Raw genomic sequence first — 20940 nt, 5'->3', positions numbered from 1 at the left:
AAGGATTTTCTTAGGCTTTGCAGGCCACACACACCAGAGGATCACACTGACTTGACAAAGGATGTGTTTAACAATTCCACAACACAGGTTCTCATGTTCGGACTGGCAGGGACAGGGAATGTGATAAAGCACCTATGTGTGTGTATGTGTGCATTTTACCGAGGAGGTAATCAAAAGCGGGCTATGTTATCTCCAAGCCTGTTATTGTGCTTCGACACATTCCTTACCCCCAGACTATAAAACCAACAGAACAGAAAAACACACAGAACATACTCACATATGGAGCTCACGAGCATTATATTGCAGAAAAAAAAGATAGATAGATAGACAGACAGACAGACAGACAGACAGATAGATAGATAGATAGATAGATAGATAGATAGATAGATAGATAGACAGACAGACAGACAGACAGATAGACAGATAGATAGATAGTTTTTTGTTATACAATTGGACTTTTTCTATAAAATTGAATTTGTTTTTAAAGTAATAGTGTTGAAAATGATTTTAAATTAGATGAACAGAAGTTCAGCTCTCCATAATATTATTTATTCATTATTACACATATTATTTAGCTACTTGGATAATGGAGAGAAAAATCACACTAAAAGCACCAGCACAAAAAATGAACTGTTTTATAGGAATATTACTTATCAGGGCTGAAAAATGCTTAATAATACAATTAATACAATTTAACTATAGCAAGCAGGAAAACCTCCATTTTCTTACACAGGGTGACGGGCAACCTGGCGTCTTGAGTCTTAGTGCACAATGCGGTTTGGGGGGGGCAATCACACACACCTACACATGATGTACCACTTAGAGATCCCAATTAGCCTACTGGAGAAGGAAACTGGTGTACCTGGAACAAACCAAAGCACAGGGAGCGCGTTCAAAGTACACGCAGAGGGCAGAGCCAGGAATCAAACTCCCAAAACCAGAGGGGCGGGGCAAACCATTGAGCCACCATGCCTCATCTAGGGAAAACATTTCAATTTAAATGAATAGAAATCAAATTTATTCTTAAATTACATTTAATTATGGCCTTTTTAAGGTCATGGAAGAAGTAGGACAGCACTGTATGCATGGAAATTGACTCTATGCTCTATGCTCTTCAATTACATATTAGATTAGATTAGATTAGATTTGATTAGATTCAACTTTATTGTCATTGCACATGAGTACAAGGCAATGAAATGCAGTTACACCATGTACTTATAACAACATCTTAAACCTCTCCACTCATAACTACATGCATATAACACTCAGCTACTTGGTTTTGTCCAGGAGCACCTGTCTGATTGCAGGCCAAAGATACACAAACAACAAATTATCCCATTAAAGTAATGGCAAAAAAGATGCCTGTCATCTGGACAGAGCAGCACTATGGCAGGTATGCAGGCAAAACAGGGAAAATAGTATTTATTACAACAAACATTCCAGGTGGTGGAATATTAATAACTGCTTCCAGACAGACCTTTCTTTATTTGTGGAATGCTGTAGTGAGCATGCAGAGGGCTAGTCCTCACATGCACTGAGCCATGCTATAGGAGGTCACCACAGGCCCTGACCATCAGGGTAAAATGAGTGGACACCAGGTCTTCTCGTCCAGCATAAGTACCTGACCTTACAAATGTGCTTCTAGAGAAAGGGTCCCAAAAATTACCATGAACACACTCCTAAACCTTGTGGAAAGACCAACTCCATATTACATTCATGTTCATGTAAAGGAAGATGTCAGAGTTTTGACCTGGCTCACAGTCTCCACTCTAATTCATCCCAAAGGTGTTCTATGGGGTTGAGGTCAGGACCCTGTGCAGGCCAGTCAAGTTCCTCCACACCAAACTCACTCATCCATGTCTTTATGGACCTTGCTTTGGTCACTGGTGTGCAGTCATGTTGGAACAGGAAGGGGTCATCCCCAAACTGTTCCCACAAAGAGCATGAAATTGTCCAAATTGTCTTGGTATGAAGCTGAAGCATTAAGAGTTCCTTTCACTGGAACTAAGAGGCAGAGCCCAACCCCTGAAAAACAACACCTGAATTCAGTGTTTTGGAGGGGTGTCCCAAAACTTTTGGTAATATAGTGAATGTTCATAATTCTGAATAAACTTTACGAGCATCTGTGTCTCTTTTGGCAACTCTCCCATGCAGCAGGGAGCATGCAGCGTAGCTTTCTATTGCTTGTTTCTCTGAACACCATCAGCTACATTAGCCTGAGCAATATTTTGCCAGCTATGAATCTGTGTGTGCATGAAACTCTGTGTGAGGATCTGGCAACCAATCCAGGGTGTATTCCTGCAGCCCCAACCAGACCTACAGCCTAAAATCAGACACCAATAATCATAACATCTGATATAGCTTTAACCCTGCAGAACTGCTTAGACTCTTAGCAGACGTACAGGAAAACAGGAAAGCGCACACACACACACACATACACACACACACACACACCCTTACACTCTCTTGGATGACCTTCCACTGACAAACATTAATACGTTCAGCGTTTTCTCCCTGACTCAGGCTGGTGCAGGTGAAAGGAAGTGAGTGCCAGATAATGAGCTGCTGCCAATGCCATGGCAAGCCTCTGAGTGAGGACTATCATGAGACCCTGTAATCAATCTCCATCAGGATTACCAGCAAATTCCTGAGACTGCAGAAAAACATTCACATCAAGGAGAAGCTTTTTCTAACCATCTTTCATCTCCCAGTTGACATACAGATTAAAACACAAAGACCTAAAGGAGATGCTTTTAGATTTATTCCAGACTGCGTAAATTATCCTAGACCTTTATTATGAAGAAACCAGAAAGGATTTATGAAAGAGACGCTTGTTATCACTGTGAAGACGGTGTGAATCAGATGTAATGACTCAGATTTGATGTGAGATATAAATAGAACAGAGAGGAAGAGAAAAAATGGTGAAAGTATATATCATACTGTTTCTATCAACATTTTATTCGTAATTAATGAGTGTATTAAATCATGTGATCAGGGCTTGAAGCGAACTTTTTAGCTTTTCAGCTTTAATGTCTCGTTGTTTAATCTCAGTCCAAAAAAGTGTGTGTGTGTGTGTGTGTGTGCAATGCTAATTTATTAAAACAGACAAATTATACTGTATGTTTGTTAAAGTGTAATTTCTGGGATGCTGACTGTTCTGTCACTGTAGGACTCATCTTTTAACATCATCAATATGTTTGGTCTACCGAGGTGAAAATAAATAAAGCGTATAATCTAAAAATAGACAAGCTAAACAAAGCTAGGAGATGTACTACAAAAGGTCCTTTAGGGCTGTAGGGTATCCGGGGTTTATCCTGGTTACGCTGTGTGAAAGGTGGGAGAAGTCCTGAATCCTAAATGGGATACTAGACAACTAGGGGCAATTTAGCATAATTTATCCATCTACTGACATGTATGAGGAGAATGAGAGAAATCTGTAAGACCTGGAGGAAACCAACATGAACACGGGGAGGACATGTGGAACTCAACATGGATATTAACCATGTGCTTAGAATCACACTCCAGACCCTGGAGCTGAGAAGCACTGTAAGACTACACATTAATATGGTTGATAAATGAAACAAATCAACCTGATTTAAATACCCAATTTTTTTCCTATTTAGTACATGCTGTTCAAGCTCTGCACTACCTACAATGATAGACTGGAGTTACTCTAAATGAAGTTGGCTTTTTGAAGATCAGTGTTGCTTAAAAATCTGTAACACAATGCACTTCTAATGAAAGTGGCCGCTTTCTACACTGCAGGTTAGAGATTTAAACTGATCCTAAACCCCAAGCTGCTCCTGCTGCAAGCAAACTCCTGCTCTGTTTGAGAAAGAAGAGATTACTATAGTACTGCTGTGAAAGGGACATACAGGCACCTGTTAGTGGGTGGGATATATTAGGCAGCAAGTGAACATTTGTGTTATGTGTTAGAAGCAGGAAAAATGGACAAGTGTAAGGATTTGAGCTTTGAGTTTGACGAAGGGCCAAATTGTGATGGCTAGACCACTGGATCAGAGCATCTCCAAAACTGCAGCTCTTGTGGGGTGTTCCCGGTCTGCAGTGGTCAGTATCTATCAAAAGTGGTCCAAGGAAGGAACAGTGGTGAACCGGTGACAGGGTCATGGGCGGCCGAGGCTCATTGATGCACGTGGGGAGTGAAGGCTGGCCCGTGTGATCCGATCCAACAGATGAGCTACTGTTGCTCAAACTGCTGAAGAAGTTAATGCTGGTTCTGATAGAAAGGGGTCAGAATACACAGTGCAGGACGGGTCAGGGCTGTTTTAGCAGCAAAAGGGGGACCAACAGAATATTAGGCAGGTGGTCATAATTTTATGCCTGATCGGTGTAAACAGAGACCTAAACAGGGAAGGGAGACTATGATGGCCTTTAACTAAAAGAAAATGTCATGGCAAGTCAAAAGACATAAGAACAAAACTAAAAACAAAACAGCAGAACAGAACACAAAAACAAACCCAGGAACTGAAAACCGAAATAGTAGCAATGGCATATTACTCTCACAAGGATAAAGAAATGCACTCTTCTTGCTCCGTTATTTTGTTATCCCGGTGAAAACACAGAAGCTATCTGAATGCAGATTTGTGTGTGTGATTATAGTGAGGAGTTATTCTTTCTTATGAATAACCCAGCAGGATTTTCAGCAATAATTAAAGAATCAGTTGTTTTCCTGGTACATTAAACAGTGCTGTCTGTGGTCTCTTAGACAGAACACATGCTGTAGGCAATCATCAGTCAGAACAGCATATGCAAGAACAACCTTCTCTTTACACATTTTGCCTTGTGTTTTTGAACAATTTGCACTTACAGGCCACCATAAAGCACTGATTTACATTAGACACAGCAGAAGAAAGAGAGACATTTGACAAAGATATATGTGGGAAATGAAATATTAATTTATGAATCGAGCGCTTATCGGGTTTGTATGTGTTGAAAACATCAAAGACTTAACCAAGAATCATAAAACTAGCGAGTACTTGCCCTGACATCAGAAAGATATCCATGTGTAGTGTTATGAGAACGTTTTAGTGTTTGACACGGCTAAAGTCTATTCACTTAAACAAACTCTGAGAGAATATGCTCACAATAGTGTATGCATGTGGACTGTTTCACCTGTAACGTAGAGAGAGACAGAGAGAGAGAGAGAGAGAGAGAGAGAGAGGACTCACACAATTCTCCTGATTGCTTTTCATACAAGAACATGCAGGCACTGTTGCAGGAGCTAAAAGTAAGCAGAGCAAACTGAGGCGGCGATATTACAGAGAGCGGAAAGGTGAGAGGAGGGTTGTGTTTGCCTCGGTTAACTGCCTGGGCTGTACTGTGTTTGGAAAAGGCTCTCACACGACAGACAGTCAAGGTGATCTGGCTGGGAGGGAAGCGGATAGGTCTCGGCGTGTATGAACCTTTTCTTTTCATAAGCAGCTTATGTTCCTCTCAGTTCACAGGAGAGTCGCGTTCAGTAAATCGTTGAAGCATTGTCGTCTGTAATCAGTCTCCCTAAGCTGCGGTTAAAACTTCTGGTGGTGAAGCCATCATCGTATTACACCTTGAACACAAATCCACAACTCACCTAGAAGTAGAACGAGAAGATCCAGACATCTGGCCATCATGACTGTCAGGCAAACAGAGCAGGCACCTATCCAGAGGCCTGAAATGAAATAAAAATACATTACAACCAAAAAAGGGGAAAAGTTCAGACTTAGAAGACTTGAACTGGACTGAAATACAGTTATTTGTTTGCTGAAGCTTTTCCACAGGAAATGTGGTTTTCCTGTAAAGCCAGGACTCGCCTGAGTTTAAATTTAAGGAGACACTCTAATCTGGCAATTGTATTGATCTGACAAAAAGCAATTTTATATAAAGATCCAGTTATACACTATACAGCTTTATTCACTTAATTATTAGAAATACACACAAAAACTTGAAAAGTGAATTTCATTCAGTAATGGATAGGAAGGAAGGAATCCAAAAGAAATCTGTAAATAAAGACAAACAAGGCTAGCTATTAGATAAGAACAAAAGAAAAGGCACCCAATAGAAGTAGGAATAGGTAGTCTACGCCTACGAAAGACAAAGTCCTGCACTAGCTGAGCTGATTTCATGCTCAGAAGGCGCTCTTTCACTCTTTCCGCATCAGTTTGTCTGAGTTTCGTTTTCATGCGTGTCAGTAACTGAAAATCAGCTGTGCAATGACTGTGCTTGATTAGGTTACACCTGATTGCCACTGATCAACATGCACACTTATTATCAAACCCTACTGTGGTAGGAACTGGGTAGGAATTTTCAGTGTGGTTTGACTTGCGACTGAGCCATTACTTGTTAAAAAAACTCTGTTTCTACCGCTGGCTTTGCACTAACACAAAATGAACACTCTCTAAGCGCACGATTTGTGTACACATCATTACCACTCTCAGCGTCCTTGAATACAAGAACATTTTTGTTACACTAATCCATTAATGACAAAAGAAGAGCCAGAAATGAAAGAAAGCTATGACGGTGGTCTTGCTGTGAGGCAAGCATGCTGTGAGGTCGTGTGATGAAAAGCTCTGGAGAGGAGCACCACCAGCTCCCAGACAGCACTGCTGCTCCAGCCTCTTCATCCTCATGAGGAGAGAAACGCAGCCACTCTATACAATAACACCTCCACCATTCCCCACTATATACAGCCTCAGTAGGCCCAGCTAACTACAGCACTAACAGACATCTGTTAACACAACAGTGCTTTAATGATTAGGCGTTAATCCTAAAGTAGAAAGAAACAAAACAGTTCACTAGAGAACGGTGGAACTGACAAAAACAGAGATACGTAACATTTGCACATGGAAGCTAAAAACAAAGTAGACTTTTTTAATAATACTCACAATTTTTTTACTAAAAACACCAAGTTTAAAAGAAAAATGATCACAGAAATCATGCATTTTATCTCCATATAGTCTAAGTGAAGAACATCTAAGAAAGAGCGGCAAGAAAAAGAGTGCTGTTTATCGCATTGCCTTTTCTATAGATCAGAGTAAAGAAAATAAAGATTTTACTAAATGATCGGTTATAGGAATTACAGTGCAGAGTCAAAACTATCTGGAGATGTGGGACAGTGCGCCTGCATTGGTGGACTGAAGATCTGCATATGTGTAGTCTAGCACAAGCAGCACGCTGGCTCATTATCTAAAGATTCAGATCAGGAAAAGTTTTACTACTCACGCAATACAACGTGGAAAAATCCCTCTGTACAGAGGTGACTCTCTCTCCCTCCGGCGTAAACTTCACTTCAGTGTGTGTGTGCTGAGAGTGAAAGGGAAAGGATAAGAAAGAGTGCATGCGTGAATAACGGTAACCACAACTGCCCTTTGAGGTGTAAAAACTCAACGGCCACCAGTGACCAATCAGGACGGCTGGAGTCATGACCCCCCTGCCTTTCCCCCATGTCACTGCAGCAGTGGGCTGATTGGAGACTGATTCTTATTCAAATGTGCCTGTCAGTCTGCAAAAAAAAGATCCTGTTGAAAAAGGGTGAGTTGGTCTCTAGGCAGGGGGAATGCACTTGTCTATTATTTGGCCATGGTTCAGGCTGGTTAGGGGTGAAGTGGGGAGGGAAACACTGCCATGGCCTTCCCTAGGACCCCACGGCCACTCTTTCCTCCTCATAATAGTGGAGATGGCGTGATGGCCATGTCCGAATGTTTGAGAGAATAAAAAGAACGAACCAATTTTGTTCATTATTATGTACTGTTAAAACCAACTGCAGGTTTAATGTTATTCTATTATAGACCCTAAAGTGAAAAATCCTCAAAGCCTATATGCGAGTTAATACTTTATAAAATAATATTTTGTCAGTTTGACAATGAAAAAAAAAACAACTAAGAGAAACATTATTATAATATTAAAAAACAGATCCACTGTCTTTGAAAAGTTAATGGAGTAAGCTGTATGACAGAAATATCATCATAACACTGTATATACTGCACACACACACACACACACACACACGAGCCATAACATTAAATCCAATATTTATTATCTCACAGTCTGATCATGCCCGCATGAATGTAAAAATCTTTCAGTGATACAACTTTCTGTCTTTTGTTCATCGGATCCTGAAATGCTGATGTTCTAGACTCAACTAAATAACCTTGGAAGTCAGACATAAACATAACATTATGACCACCTAGAAATATTGTGTTGGTCCCCCATTTGCTGCCAAAACAGCCCTGACCCATTGAGGCATGGACTCCACTAGATCCCTGAAGGTGTGCTGTGGGATCTGGCACCAAGATGTTAGCAGCAGATCCTTTAAGTCCTGTAAGTTGCAAGGTGGAGCCTCCATGGGGCCTTCATGGGCCCCACCTCACAACTTACAGGACTTAAAGGACTAACAGGACTAAAAGGATACTTTTGATAGATACTGACCACTGCAGACCGGCACAAGAGCTGCAGTTTTGGAGATGCTCTGATCCAGTGGTCTAGCCATTACAATTTGGTCCTTTTGGTCAAACTCACTCAAATCCTTACGCTTGTCCATTTTTCCTGCTTCTAATCAACTTTGAGGACAAAATGTTGACTTGCTGCCTAATATATCCCACCCACTAACAGGGGCCATGATGAGGAGATACTCAGTCTTATTCACTTCACTTCACCTGGCACTGGTCATAATGTTATGGCTGATCTGTGTGGATTTAGAACACATTTGTTCAATCTCATTAATGCACTTTCACTCACTCACATCCCCAATTCAGCATATGTTCATACAGATATCTTACTACTGAGCCGGTCATTCTTCTTGAAGCTTAAATCATTTATCACAGCATGTTTAAGGGCATCTGGGCAATCAAGGGGGAATTCAAAGACTTTAACTGAATTAATTCATTATTATAAAAAAATTAATAGACACAATGTGTTTGTGTAACATCATGTTACATCTAACTGCAGGTATATTTCTATACAGTTCACCTCCTTCTGACACTTGCTGTTAGAAAACTTTCCCATTAGTGTCAACATTCTCACAAAAAACACAATAATAATCTGTCTTTCTCAACTTACACCACACTGTCCCACAGTATAAAGAAAATATTTAGAGAGTGTTATGGAGACGTGCAGAATGCCAACTATCACCAGAAAAAGACTGGACACAGGATACAGCACAAAGGATGTTTATTCATGTCTCTGATTATCCCTAAGCTCCTGATTAGACGGGCCTGGGCTCCATAACCTCCAGACCAAATATATACACACACACAATCTAGTTCAAATAAAAAAAAGAAGCAATTTTATTTTAGAGAATTGGAGAATTCTTGTATAATAAGTGGGTTTTTTTTTTGCGCTCTCTCTGTAGTGCTGCATCTATAAATGGATAAAACACCTCAGATGTTGTGTGTTGCTTCCAGAAAACATGACCAAACAGCAGTCAGGACAAAACTTTACACTACTTTACTTCCTGGTTCAACTGATACAGAGCCCACAGTTCAGGACTGGAGATAACATGCTCTGATGTGTTTAGCAATATTATCTGCAGGTGTGTACGGGTGTAATGATTCACCTGGTGAACAATACAGTCTGGCTCTCGTTTTCAGGATCTCAGGATCTCAGCAATGCAATCCAATTGGGTTGCCAGTATCTGCTTATTATTTGTGTCTTCAAACTAGTAGATGTCCATCAGGATTCCAGAGCAATTAGTATGATGACCGGTCTATGATTTTGCTTGAACTTTTTGTTTCTGTAAAACTGTCCACTCTAATAGCTTTAAATGAAAGACACATGCATTCCTAAGAGGGATACTGCATGGAATTTTTTGGAAAAGTGACGAATGATGTTTTGGAACACTGTAATTCCCTGCATTCCCTACAAAATACCTGAAACTCCGAGTACTCGCTGAATACAGAGCTGACACCATGACAGGACAATACATAACACTGGATCAGAATACATCGGTCCCAGTCAGCCATTTTCTGTCTGCTGATTTGAATCACATGACATATTATCTCCAGAGGAAAACAACAACTGGCAAATAGATGGCAGACAGGATATTTTGCAAGTTTTTCTTTACATGGGTGTAAATACTTCCTGGTTATTAAATAGGTACATCCTACAAGCATCTACGCCTACTTCCTAAAGAACGTGATACTGAAAATAGTGTGTGTGTGTGTGTGTGTGTGTCTGTGTGAAGCAACTAACAAAACATTTTCATTTTTATTGTGCAGCTAGTTTATTGCACATCGGAAATAAACGTACTTTGCAATAAGATTTAACTGTATAAAAAAAATCAAGTATCAGATTAACATTACAATAACTATAACAACATAAAAAAACTACAAATACAGAAAGGTCTGACTTCCACTACTGTTCGTTCAGTTCTAACTAAACTAGATTTGTCCCATTACATTGTTCATTCGTAAAAGAAAATGTTCTAGTTAGAGGATAAGAAACATTATTTTAAAATACTGTCACAACACTATATAATGTGGTTCAGCTCATAGCAGCACTGCTTACAGCCAGCTATTCCTCATGATATACAGACACAGAATACAGAATCATAGAAAACTACAGATCAATTGTGAATTTCCCTTTGGGATGAATAAAGTATCTATCTATCTATCTATCTATCTATCTATCTATCTATCTATCTATCTATCTATCTATCTATCTATCTATCTATCTATCTATCCATCAATAGGTTTTACAGGTCAAAGAGGTTGAGCCTTCTCAAAGGTCTGTTCAGAGACTGTTAACCTTCATAATCACACTCAAACAGCAACAGCACATCTGCTTAAAGTATTATACTTGAATAATATCTCCCCATGGTTCTCTGCTCCAGATATATTCACAAGGAGTATGTGTGGCTGTTTCAGCCTGTGCAGCAGTTCCTTATCTTCTAACAAAACCTCCCATCAGCTTTTGATATATAAAACACATATCTTGATTACAGTTTTAATGCCTGATTACTAGAAACTTAATAACAGCTATAGCTAAATATATAGATTAATATAGTATAGTATAGTAATATGAGGAAGGCAAAAAGGGGGTTTATTGATGTGGTGAGGGAAGACATACAGGGGGTCAGTGGTGTGACGGAGGGAGATGCAGAGGACAAATTGAGATGGAGAAAAATGACCTCTAAAGGGAGCAGATGAAAGTAGAAGAAGAAGAGTATAGTATAGTAATATAGCATATTAAAGCTAAATAACTATGAAGCAATGAGAGCTCAAATCCAGTTATTGTCTTTTGCAGAACTCTGACACCTTTAAGCCTGAAATATGTGAAGAAAGCTAGGGACTAGACCAGAAGCCACCGTCATATAGACCTATGTCCACCGACTGTCCAGTTATCATAACCTGGAATTAAAACAAGCTTCAAATACACACAGTATCAATCTTTGCTCAGTAATATTAAATAAACATTCAACTTAACTGCAACTGCAACTCTTGGCACAACTACTAAAAGTCTTATCACAGATATGACACAACACATATTACTCTTGTCTAAGATCTGATAGAAATAGCAGTCAAGACACAAAGCGTTCATTTGGATAAAACTTTAGTCACTTTAGTTGTCCTGAATGAATTCTTCTACAGAAACTCTACACCTTTTATTAGCATGGCATCAAATATCTCATGCAGGCATCACAAAAAAACAACACGGTAATGAAGAACTAGCTCTGTGAAGATCATCTGCAAACCTGCACATTAACACACAGCCATGGATGCTACTGTAGATCCTACACAACAACACTGCCCTACACACAGCCATGGATGCTACTGTAGATCCTACACAACAACACTGCCCTACACACCGCTGGCAGATCTCAGGTCATGTGAAGAAGATATGGAGGTGAACTAGTCTTCCCAATCCACTCTTCAGATGTGTCTGTAATATCTGTTACTGCTGAAGATTTACTGCTTTTTATACATTATTATGATCAAGACTAATTTGACATGCTGATAATGATATTTTATGCTTATGTTATTGTTCTGTTTTTTTTGTAGCTCTATACTGTATCTTGCAGAATATTGTACAGGTAGCTCAGGAAAACTGTCCTATACAGTCTTTTGGATCATTACAGCTTTCAATGTTGCTTTCTTAGTCAATTATTTGTCTTTATTAATCTATTGGATCAGCTGTGAGAATCTTGGATGAATTTTATTGGTTCGTGAGAAGGGAACCTTTGACTAAGTCAGCAATATCAGCGAACTTCAGACACGTTTATAACGGGCTATGTCGGGCTAGACTGCATAACGAAACAGACGTGAGCGCTCACCTGTTCACCTGCTGCAGCACACCGGTACCTCCTCTGCCCCGACCTGGCCGCTGTCTGACCGGACAGCTGCACATGCTGAAGGTGAGCTGTAAAGGGGGCGGGGCCAAGCAGAGAGCCAATCAGAAACAAGTGAAAGCTTCGGCGAGATCAAAGTCAGACATGACTCTTCCGGCTCCTTAATGACTCGCTGCAATTTCCCCGGACAAAGCTTGCAATGTTATGACGGATAATTAATTAATTAACTGATTAATTTTTTTTTATCATAGTGTGTTTATACTTTCTAATGTATACGTGGCTGTCTGCGTCACTGCGTTAAAGCATTGTGTTGAAAAAGAGAGCTGAGTTTATCCAAGTTAACAGAGAATGGTGTGCTAGGTGCTGTCATCTGTTTCAGCTGTCCAAGAACAATATGATTTACTGTGGACTGTGCTTACTGTTCTGCTTACTTGACAGCACGTGCTACTTTACTCTCCTACTGTCCACTAATTTTGAACTTTATTACTTCATCTCAACAGTTTATACCTTAATGTGTTTTTGTTCATGTCTGCAAAGTCTTTGTATTTTCATTGTTTGAATCTGAGCCTCGTCACAAGCATTTCATTGCCCAGTGTACCCAGTGTACCCAGTATACCCAGTGTAACTGTGCGAATAACAGAGAAACGATTCTTGACTTTTGAACCGAACAGAAGGGCGAAAATGACTGAAAAATCAACAAATGTACACAGAAGTACAGTAAGCATCCCTGCATTAATTTCATTTAATATATATTTATGTGTGTGTGTGTGTCTCGATACATAAGAGTCGACTCTGCATCCAAAAGAGCCGATTCTTTCGGCACATCAGTTTAGACTAGTAAGAATATTATAACAAAAACACGGGAGAGCCTGTGTTGTGAAAATACGTTTGGTGCTTTTTTTTGGGGGGGGGGGGGGGGGGAAGAGGGAGAGAGAAAAGAGAGAGAGAGAGAGAGAGAGAGAGAGAGAGAGTGAAAGAGGGAGTGAGAAAGGGGGGGAGTTGAGGGGGCAGAGAGAGATGAACTATAGGTAAAGTCAGTTCACTAAGCATTGCACTTGAGGTTATGTGTCACTGAAATAATTTCTCCTTCTCTTTTGAGTAATTTAAAACCTTGACTCATGTCTTAATTGTTCCATTACTTAATGGTTAATACCTGAGATAAAATGTCCCCCAAAATGAAAATGAAAAAAAAAAACCCAAACAATCAATAACAACAACAAGAAAATGTTTTTTTTTGTTTGTTTGTTTGTTTTGGATACTTTGCTTACTTTTACAATTATAAAATCCTGTCCTATGTATACTAAACTCTGGTAAACATGTCATGTCATACCTGATAAAGTTTTATTACACAACTGACCTGATTAACATAGTCTGGCAACAAAAAGGTTATATAATGTATAAATAAGGCTTAAAGATAGCAAGAATTAATCACAAGACAACATTTATGTTCAAGAAACAGGGAACAGTGAACTCGGTCCTCATTACAGTGATGATCTTCTGCCTCCTCATGGCAATGAGACGCTAATACATGTGCTGTATTTCACATGAACACACTGATGTCTCCACACACTCACTGCATATGTACACTCAGTGGGAATTTCTATTTAAACCTAACTTCTAAATAACATTAAAAGTAGAACAAGCTATGGAGCACAAAAAGTCCTGACTACTTTCTGAAAGTGAAAGGTCCACTCTTTTAATGTATTGTGTTCTGTGCTAACAGTAAACAAAAATTGGTACCATGTTACAAACCACACCACACCACACCCTAGTATTTCAGCATTCAGAATGCCATTAACATGAGAGTTGAGTAACCTTCATCACTGAAGAGAGCTACTCTTAAACAGCGAGGTCCTCTCCTTATTCTTTCAGCAATGATTTCTCTGCTGTTAGATATTGACCCGGTCCGTCGGTCATGTCCAGGTTACCAAGGGGGGACTGAACTCTGCGCTGCAGCAGGAGGGTGGAGTAGGCCTGGTTATACTGAGCATTGCGGTACAGGAACCTCAGCCCTGAAAGGCGCAGCAGATGGTCCTGTCTCTTCAGCAAATTCCAATCACCTAGAATTCTCTCAGCCTGCTGAGGTGAAGTACAGCAGCGTTTAACATGCTTCAATATCAGTGCATTCTCTAATTTATACTCATTATCAGGGAGTCTGTTTTATAGTATAAGCTACAATAAATAAGAGGTTGTTGAGTGTTTCATTTCTGTACTTTAAAGCCCACCTGAGAGGTTTCAGTCTCCGTTTCCTCCAGAATCTTTGTAGAGCGTTGTCTTAGTGTGTCCCATAATGCCTTGGCACTTATCTGACCTGGCAAGAACAGGGCAGTTAGATATGGTAAAACACACTTATGGGCTAGTTCGTGGATGTGCAAAGCAAATGTGCTAAACTGCAGTGCCACCTGTACTAAAAACCCTCACTTTACACTCTTCTTTCCTCAGCTACTCATTCAGGCAGATTTCTGCAGATGATCAATATTAACTGTATTTAAAATACCTGCATGGACACCACAGACAATCATCTTTGTTCTATTATTTGTTCTATCACTTGTTCCTCATACATCACAGTTACCTTAACATAGAAAATAGCCATCTCAATAAATTGAAAGGAAAAATGATTTGTTTTGATCTAATATAAATAAAATCTTAACCTTCATAACTTTAGAAATGAAGGGTGTATGATTAATTTTAAATCTGAGTTATTATTATCCTTATTACTTTGAACATTTATTTCTATTCACTTTATATTTCATTTTGATGTCCTAGTTTTTGATTACTTTGATATATCTGTGTTTTTCCCGTTAAACAGCCTTCGTTTTTTGAAACTGCATTTCTACTATAAAGTAAATCATCCCGTGTTGAGTGAGCTACCTCTCATGCTGTCTGTTATCTCCGTGTACCATCCGGGAGTGTTGCTGGGCAGGTAGGAGGAGCTGAGGAAATACTCAGCAATTGATTTTCCAAACAAGCTGAAAGAAAGAGAGCCAGCTGATCAAACATGTCCCTCGCATTCATCAAATGATCTCTCATTTTTGTTTTCAGACCCGCAGACATGTATCACATATGTCAGGGAAAGCTGGTACCTAAAAAAAAGTTTTCACTAGCCATGTGAGGACCAGCCAAATGTCCCCATAAGGAAAAATTGGTCGGATATTCATATCACACACACACACACACACAATTTGTTGCTGCTTTGTGCACCAGACCTGTGCAGATATTCCTTGTAGTACTCATCTGAGTCACCCCACAGTGAGTGGACAGAGTGTTGATCTGCAGTCAGGTCAGTCATCCGTAATGTTTAATGGCAACCGTTGTTCTCAGCCACAAAAAGAGACCACTATAATGAACAGAAATGTTAAGTTTTAATGATTTTATATTTAGATAATGGTCTGATTCAGTGTCCTGATACTTGACCACCAATAGATAAATTTTATGATAACTTCAAACTAACTCAACATCTAACTTCAAACTGATTTATTGAACTGAAATAACAGGCACATTAATCCACACACTTTTGGGTCTTCCACATACATTTTCACATGATCTAAATCAAACTGACAGGCAAACATATAAATATGAGTTTAAAGTGAAGGAAATGGTATTCTCTTACCTGGATCTGCAGCTACGTGTTTGACTCTGACTCCAAGTGTCTCGGTGTGTCTAAGCCCACTGACGTAACATCTACTGACTTCAGATCAGCTTGACTTGGCACAGACAGGCCGATGAGCTGCTTGTGATGTCCATGGAGACATGGTTACCCAGGTGACAAACAGCACCTGATTCCTCCAGGACGGAATCCCTGCCGACTCCCACTCCCGCTGCCCTGGGACTCTGTGGTACTGGTGTGTGTGTGTGTGTGTGTGTTTAATGACTGATTCTAAATCCATGAGCCCAGTCCTACTGTGTTAATCCAGAACCTTTTGTGGAGTGATGATAGGAAGAGAGCAGGAATGAGACAGTTAGGTGAGATGCTAACAGATCCATTTAATCTTCTTTGACATTTATTGCATGTTAAAACCTCAGTAGTAGCATGGACTCTGGCAACAAGAAGTCATTAATTCAACCACTTCCTTCAGGGCTTCAGGGTTTTTTTAAACAGTTCCTTTAGAGATACACAACAAAAAGAAACCATCATTTCCTGTTGTAGCCTTCCTCATATCAAACTGGATGGACTTCATTAACACAAACCAATACACGACTGAACTGCTGCACTGTTTACTAACAGCGAGTGCAAAGGATAGGGCAGTGGCAGGCCGTACATTTCAAAACCTGTGCCTTCACTGGGTGTCCTTCCTGAATTAATCCACCTCTATACCATCATGACGCCACGGCAATAGATACTAATCAACCGTTAAATAGCAAAGTAAAAAGAAATTAGCCTACAGTACTTCACACCTCACAAGGAATAGTCCATTTTATTACAGTCCTCCTTGAAAATGCATTTGTAAGGATGTCTGCGACCAAATCGATTTCTTCTCCTCTGTCAGCCATTGTGAGTTAAAATATATATTTTATTTAGTTTGTGCGGTTCGCTGCCTCTGACTACTCCAATTATCCAATCAAAGGACGGGAAATTGCTGACGTAACCGTACGCCTGCTAGATGGCCCCAGTGACGCCAACTCCAAATCTGATTGGTTAATGGAACAATTTCATTGCCACTTATTGTAAGCTCCGGGCGCCTGCACTATTTATTCTGAAGGCATTAAGGCAGATTTCTTTTATCCTGGCAACTACAGACTATTGGGAATAATTTAATACACATTCATGGAAAAATATATTAAATATATTAAAATGCAAGTCAGTGATTCAGATCACTGCTGTTTAGGCCAGCAGAGAAGGACTTACTGGCCCTGACGGTCCACCACTGGTCCAAGGTGTCCCCTTCCTTGTGCCCTGGCATAGGCTCCAAACTCCCTGCAATCCTGTGGAGGAAAAGCAGTACAGAAAACTGGATGTATGTATGAACATGTCCGGAGAGTTTATTTACTTATTTATTATTTATTTTAGGACTGTTTATTCTGAACATGTTATTTGTATTGTACACACTGTAAAGTAGATTGTATACATTTTCATGTATAGACATTATTCACATACATCATTATCTAATTAATCTTTCCTTGCTACTTCTGAATAGAGTTCAGTAGAACACAGGTTCATCTTTTATTAACAAAAGGGTTGCTGTGAATGCACTGGGAATTCTTCTGAACCAGTTATGGCCAGCATAAAGTGTGGGTGCACTTGTAATTGGAGAATGTACTGTAGAAATCAGGGTTGCCAGATTGAACCTAATGTTTAATCCAATCCTGGTTTGAAATCTGCAAAGTTGAGACGTAGTCTACCTTATCAAACTGTGGCTCATCTCAGCTGAGAAAAATACCACCGCAATGTTATTTATTTCCAGATAATTCTTTTTTTAAGAATAGTCAACTTGTGACACATGATGAGGCAACACCAGTGGAAACTCACTTTTCACATACACCGATCAGCCATAACATTATGACCACTGAGAGATGAAGTGAATAAGTCTGAGTATCTCCTCATCATGGCACCTGTTAGTGGGTGGGATACACTATATTGCCAAAAGTATTCGCTCACCCATCCAAATAATCAGAATCAGGTGTTCCAATCACTTCCATGGCCACAGGTGTATAAAATCAAGCACCTAGGCATGCAGACTGTTTTTACAAACATTTGTGAAAGAATGGGTCGCTCTCAGGAGCTCAGTGAATTCCAGCGTGGAACTGTGATAGGATGCCACCTGTGCAACAAATCCAGTCGTGAAATTTCCTCACTCCTAAATATTCCACAGTCAACTGTCAGCTGTATTATAAGAACGTGGAAGTGTTTGGGAACGACAGCAACTCAGCCACGAAGTGGTAGGCCACGTAAACTGACGGAGCGGGGTCAGCGGATGCTGAGGCGCATAGTGCGAAGAGGTCGCCAACTTTCTGCAGAGTCAATCGCTACAGACCTCCAAACTTCATGTGGCCTTCAGATGAGCTCAAGAACAGTGCGCAGAGAGCTTCATGGAATGGGTTTCCATGGCCAAGCAGCTGCATCCAAGCCATACATCACCAAGTGCAATGCAAAGCGTCGGATGCAGTGGTGTAAAGCACGCCGCCACTGGACTCTAGAGCAGTGGAGACGCGTTCTCTGGAGTGACCAATCACGCTTCTCCATCTGGCAATCTGATGGACGAGTCTGGGTTTGGCGGTTGCCAGGAGAACGGTACTTGTCTGACTGCATTGTGCCAAGTGTAAAGTTTGGTGGAGGGGGGATTATGGTGTGGGGTTGTTTTTCAGGAGCTGGGCTTGGCCCCTTAGTTCCAGTGAAAGGAACTCTGAATGCTTCAGCATACCAAGACATTTTGGACAATTCCATGCTCCCAACTTTGTGGGAACAGTTTGGAGCTGGCCCCTTCCTCTTCCAACATGACTGTGCACCAGTGACCAAAGCAAGGTCCATAAAGACATGGATGACAGAGTCTGGTGTGGAGGAACTTGACTGGCCTGCACAGAGTCCTGACCTCAACCCGATAGAACACCTTTGGGATGAATTAGAGCGGAGACTGAGAGCCAGGCCTTCTCGTCCAACATCAGTGTGTGACCTCACAAATGCGCTTCTGGAAGAATGGTCAAAAATTCCTATAAACACACTCCTAAACCTTGTGGACAGCCTTCCCAGAAGAGTTGAAGCTGTTATAGCTGCAAAGGGTGGACCGACGTCATATTGAACCCTATGGATTAGGAATGGGATGTCACTTAAGTTCATATGCGAGTCAAGGCAGGTGAGCGAATACTTTTGGCAATATAGTGTATATTAGGCAGCAAGTCAACATTTTGTCCTCAAAGTTGATGTTAGAAGCAGGAAAAATGGACAAGCGTAAGGATTTGAGTGAGTTTGACCAAAAGGACCAAATTGTGATGGCTAGACCACTGGATCAGAGCATCTCCAAAACTGCAGCTCTTGTGGGGTGTTCCCGGTCTGCAGTGGTCAGTATCTATCAAAAGTGGTCCAAGGAAGGAACAGTGGTGAACCGGAGACAGGGTCATGGGCGGTCAAGGCTCATTGATGCACGTGGGGAGAGAAGCCGGCCCGTGTGATCCGATCCAACAGATGAGCTACTGTTGATCAAACTGCTGAAGAAGTTAATGCTGGTTCTGATAGAAAGGGGTCAGAATACACAGTGCAGGACGGGTCAGGGCTGTTTTGGCAGGAAAAAAGGGGGACCAACAGAATATTAGGCAGGTGGTCATAATGTTATGCCTAATCAGTGTATAATGCCTAAAGGAAAAGTAATCACGTAGCCACAACTGGATCTATGGACCTTTATTTTTTTATTTATTTTTATTTTTTTTAAAGCAAGTTATATCCACATGTTGTACAGTAAAAAATATACAGAGTCAATTAAAATATTATTTAACTAGCTAACTGATAAAATGAGGATTTACCTAAGCTGCATTCTGTTACAAAATTAATCTGAATATAAATAACATTATGGTGGTATTTCATCTAGTTTAGTTTTTTGTCACAGCTTGATATGGCAGTCTTAACTGGTCAGATTTTAAAGGGCATCAGACAGTTGAAGTCCAACCAGTAACACCACCACAAACACAACCCACTCTCTGGTCCATGATCTCTATCATTTATCACACTGGGCTGTGGCTGATGGACAGAACCGATATCAAACTCTCACTGTCCTTCTGTTCTATCTGCTATTTTTTCTACAATATCACTTTTTAACTCCATACAAAGTTTACAATATTTTTTTTATTTTAATTTTTACTTGTTCAGAATACATTAATAATTTAGAGTGCATTATCTCCCACTATGTCACTTGTTGACTGCATACATCATCTACAGTTTGCTATTATTTTACTTGCTTAGAGCAAATTAATAGTCTTGCCTGTTTTTGTAGTATATTCTCTAATTATTTTTAGAATTTTTAGAATTTTAGAATAGAATTCTCTATTATTTTTACACAAACATTCCTACACCCTACTTCCTATACCAGTTTGCAATTTAACAAGACAAAACACTGTGGAAAAACCGGTCAATACACAGTCACGTATTCAGCAGTGACTCAGTGCCACATCTGACCTAGGAGAGACCGGCGTTCAGCAGAAGAGGTTAACCACTGGCTAGCTGAAAAGCCTGCTACTAAACCAGTTTCACACCAGTCTGGGTCAGTGTGAGGAAACGGATTCCTCTGGGGTCAACACGTCACAGATAATTATAAATGTGGAGGCATCCAGTCAGTGACTAATGTCAAACATTATACTTTAAACCAGACTTAAAGGTTTCTCTACAACACAGATTTAAAGGCACAGACATGGTGACCGAAAGTGTTCAAATGTGGAGAAACACTTCACTGATATTTGGGTTTTCGGGAGTCACTGCAGACAACACGCCTTTCAGCAGAACCGATTTCAAATGGTGCTAGAAAACTCAAGTCCACTCTGAACACCAAAAGAAATCAGTCATACTGGAAAAGGGCAAACCTTTTAGATTCCATGGTGTTTCTGTAGTAACAATAATATTACAGGATACAGCGGTGACTTGCCCATTAGGGGCTTGTGATGGATATCAGCTATTTAACAAATTTATCTTTATAAAGTCCTCATTGACAACTTTAACTCCTTAAATCTTTAACTTTCAC

The 20940-nt window shown here is 40.2% G+C and overlaps 2 protein-coding genes across 3 annotated transcripts in view; both read right to left on the bottom strand.

Annotated features, from left to right (window-relative positions):
• lamb2l (laminin, beta 2-like) overlaps positions 1-12346 on the bottom strand; it is a 41766-nt gene extending 29420 nt beyond the window's left edge. Inside the window, exons 1-3 of one of the 2 annotated variants that reach the window (XM_058410245.1) lie at positions 12266-12330; positions 7219-7299; positions 5591-5668 (exon numbers count right to left, since the gene is read on the bottom strand). In XM_058410245.1, the coding sequence (XP_058266228.1) occupies positions 5591-5630 (40 nt within the window). In that variant the 5' untranslated portion in view covers positions 5631-5668; positions 7219-7299; positions 12266-12330. Of the gene's footprint in view, positions 1-5590; positions 5669-7218; positions 7300-12265 lie in introns of both variants that reach the window. The other variant, XM_058410244.1, reaches the window with a different exon arrangement.
• A 980-nt stretch (positions 12347-13326) lies between these two features.
• On the bottom strand, positions 13327-16130 carry si:rp71-17i16.6 (uncharacterized protein LOC100148415 homolog). The gene is made up of 5 exons (XM_058410436.1): positions 15891-16130; positions 15487-15617; positions 15152-15249; positions 14506-14591; positions 13327-14356 (listed from the first exon to the last, which is right to left on the bottom strand). The coding sequence occupies exons 2-5, from the start codon at positions 15567-15569 to the stop codon at positions 14141-14143; spliced, it is 483 nt and encodes a 160-aa protein (XP_058266419.1). The 5' UTR covers positions 15570-15617; positions 15891-16130; the 3' UTR covers positions 13327-14140.
• Positions 16131-20940: the final 4810 nt, after the last annotated feature.

This window comes from Hemibagrus wyckioides, linkage group LG15 (genome assembly GCF_019097595.1).
Source record: "Hemibagrus wyckioides isolate EC202008001 linkage group LG15, SWU_Hwy_1.0, whole genome shotgun sequence".
Classification (NCBI taxonomy): Eukaryota; Metazoa; Chordata; class Actinopteri; order Siluriformes; family Bagridae; genus Hemibagrus; species Hemibagrus wyckioides.
This window is presented reverse-complemented; position numbering and strand designations above follow the sequence as displayed.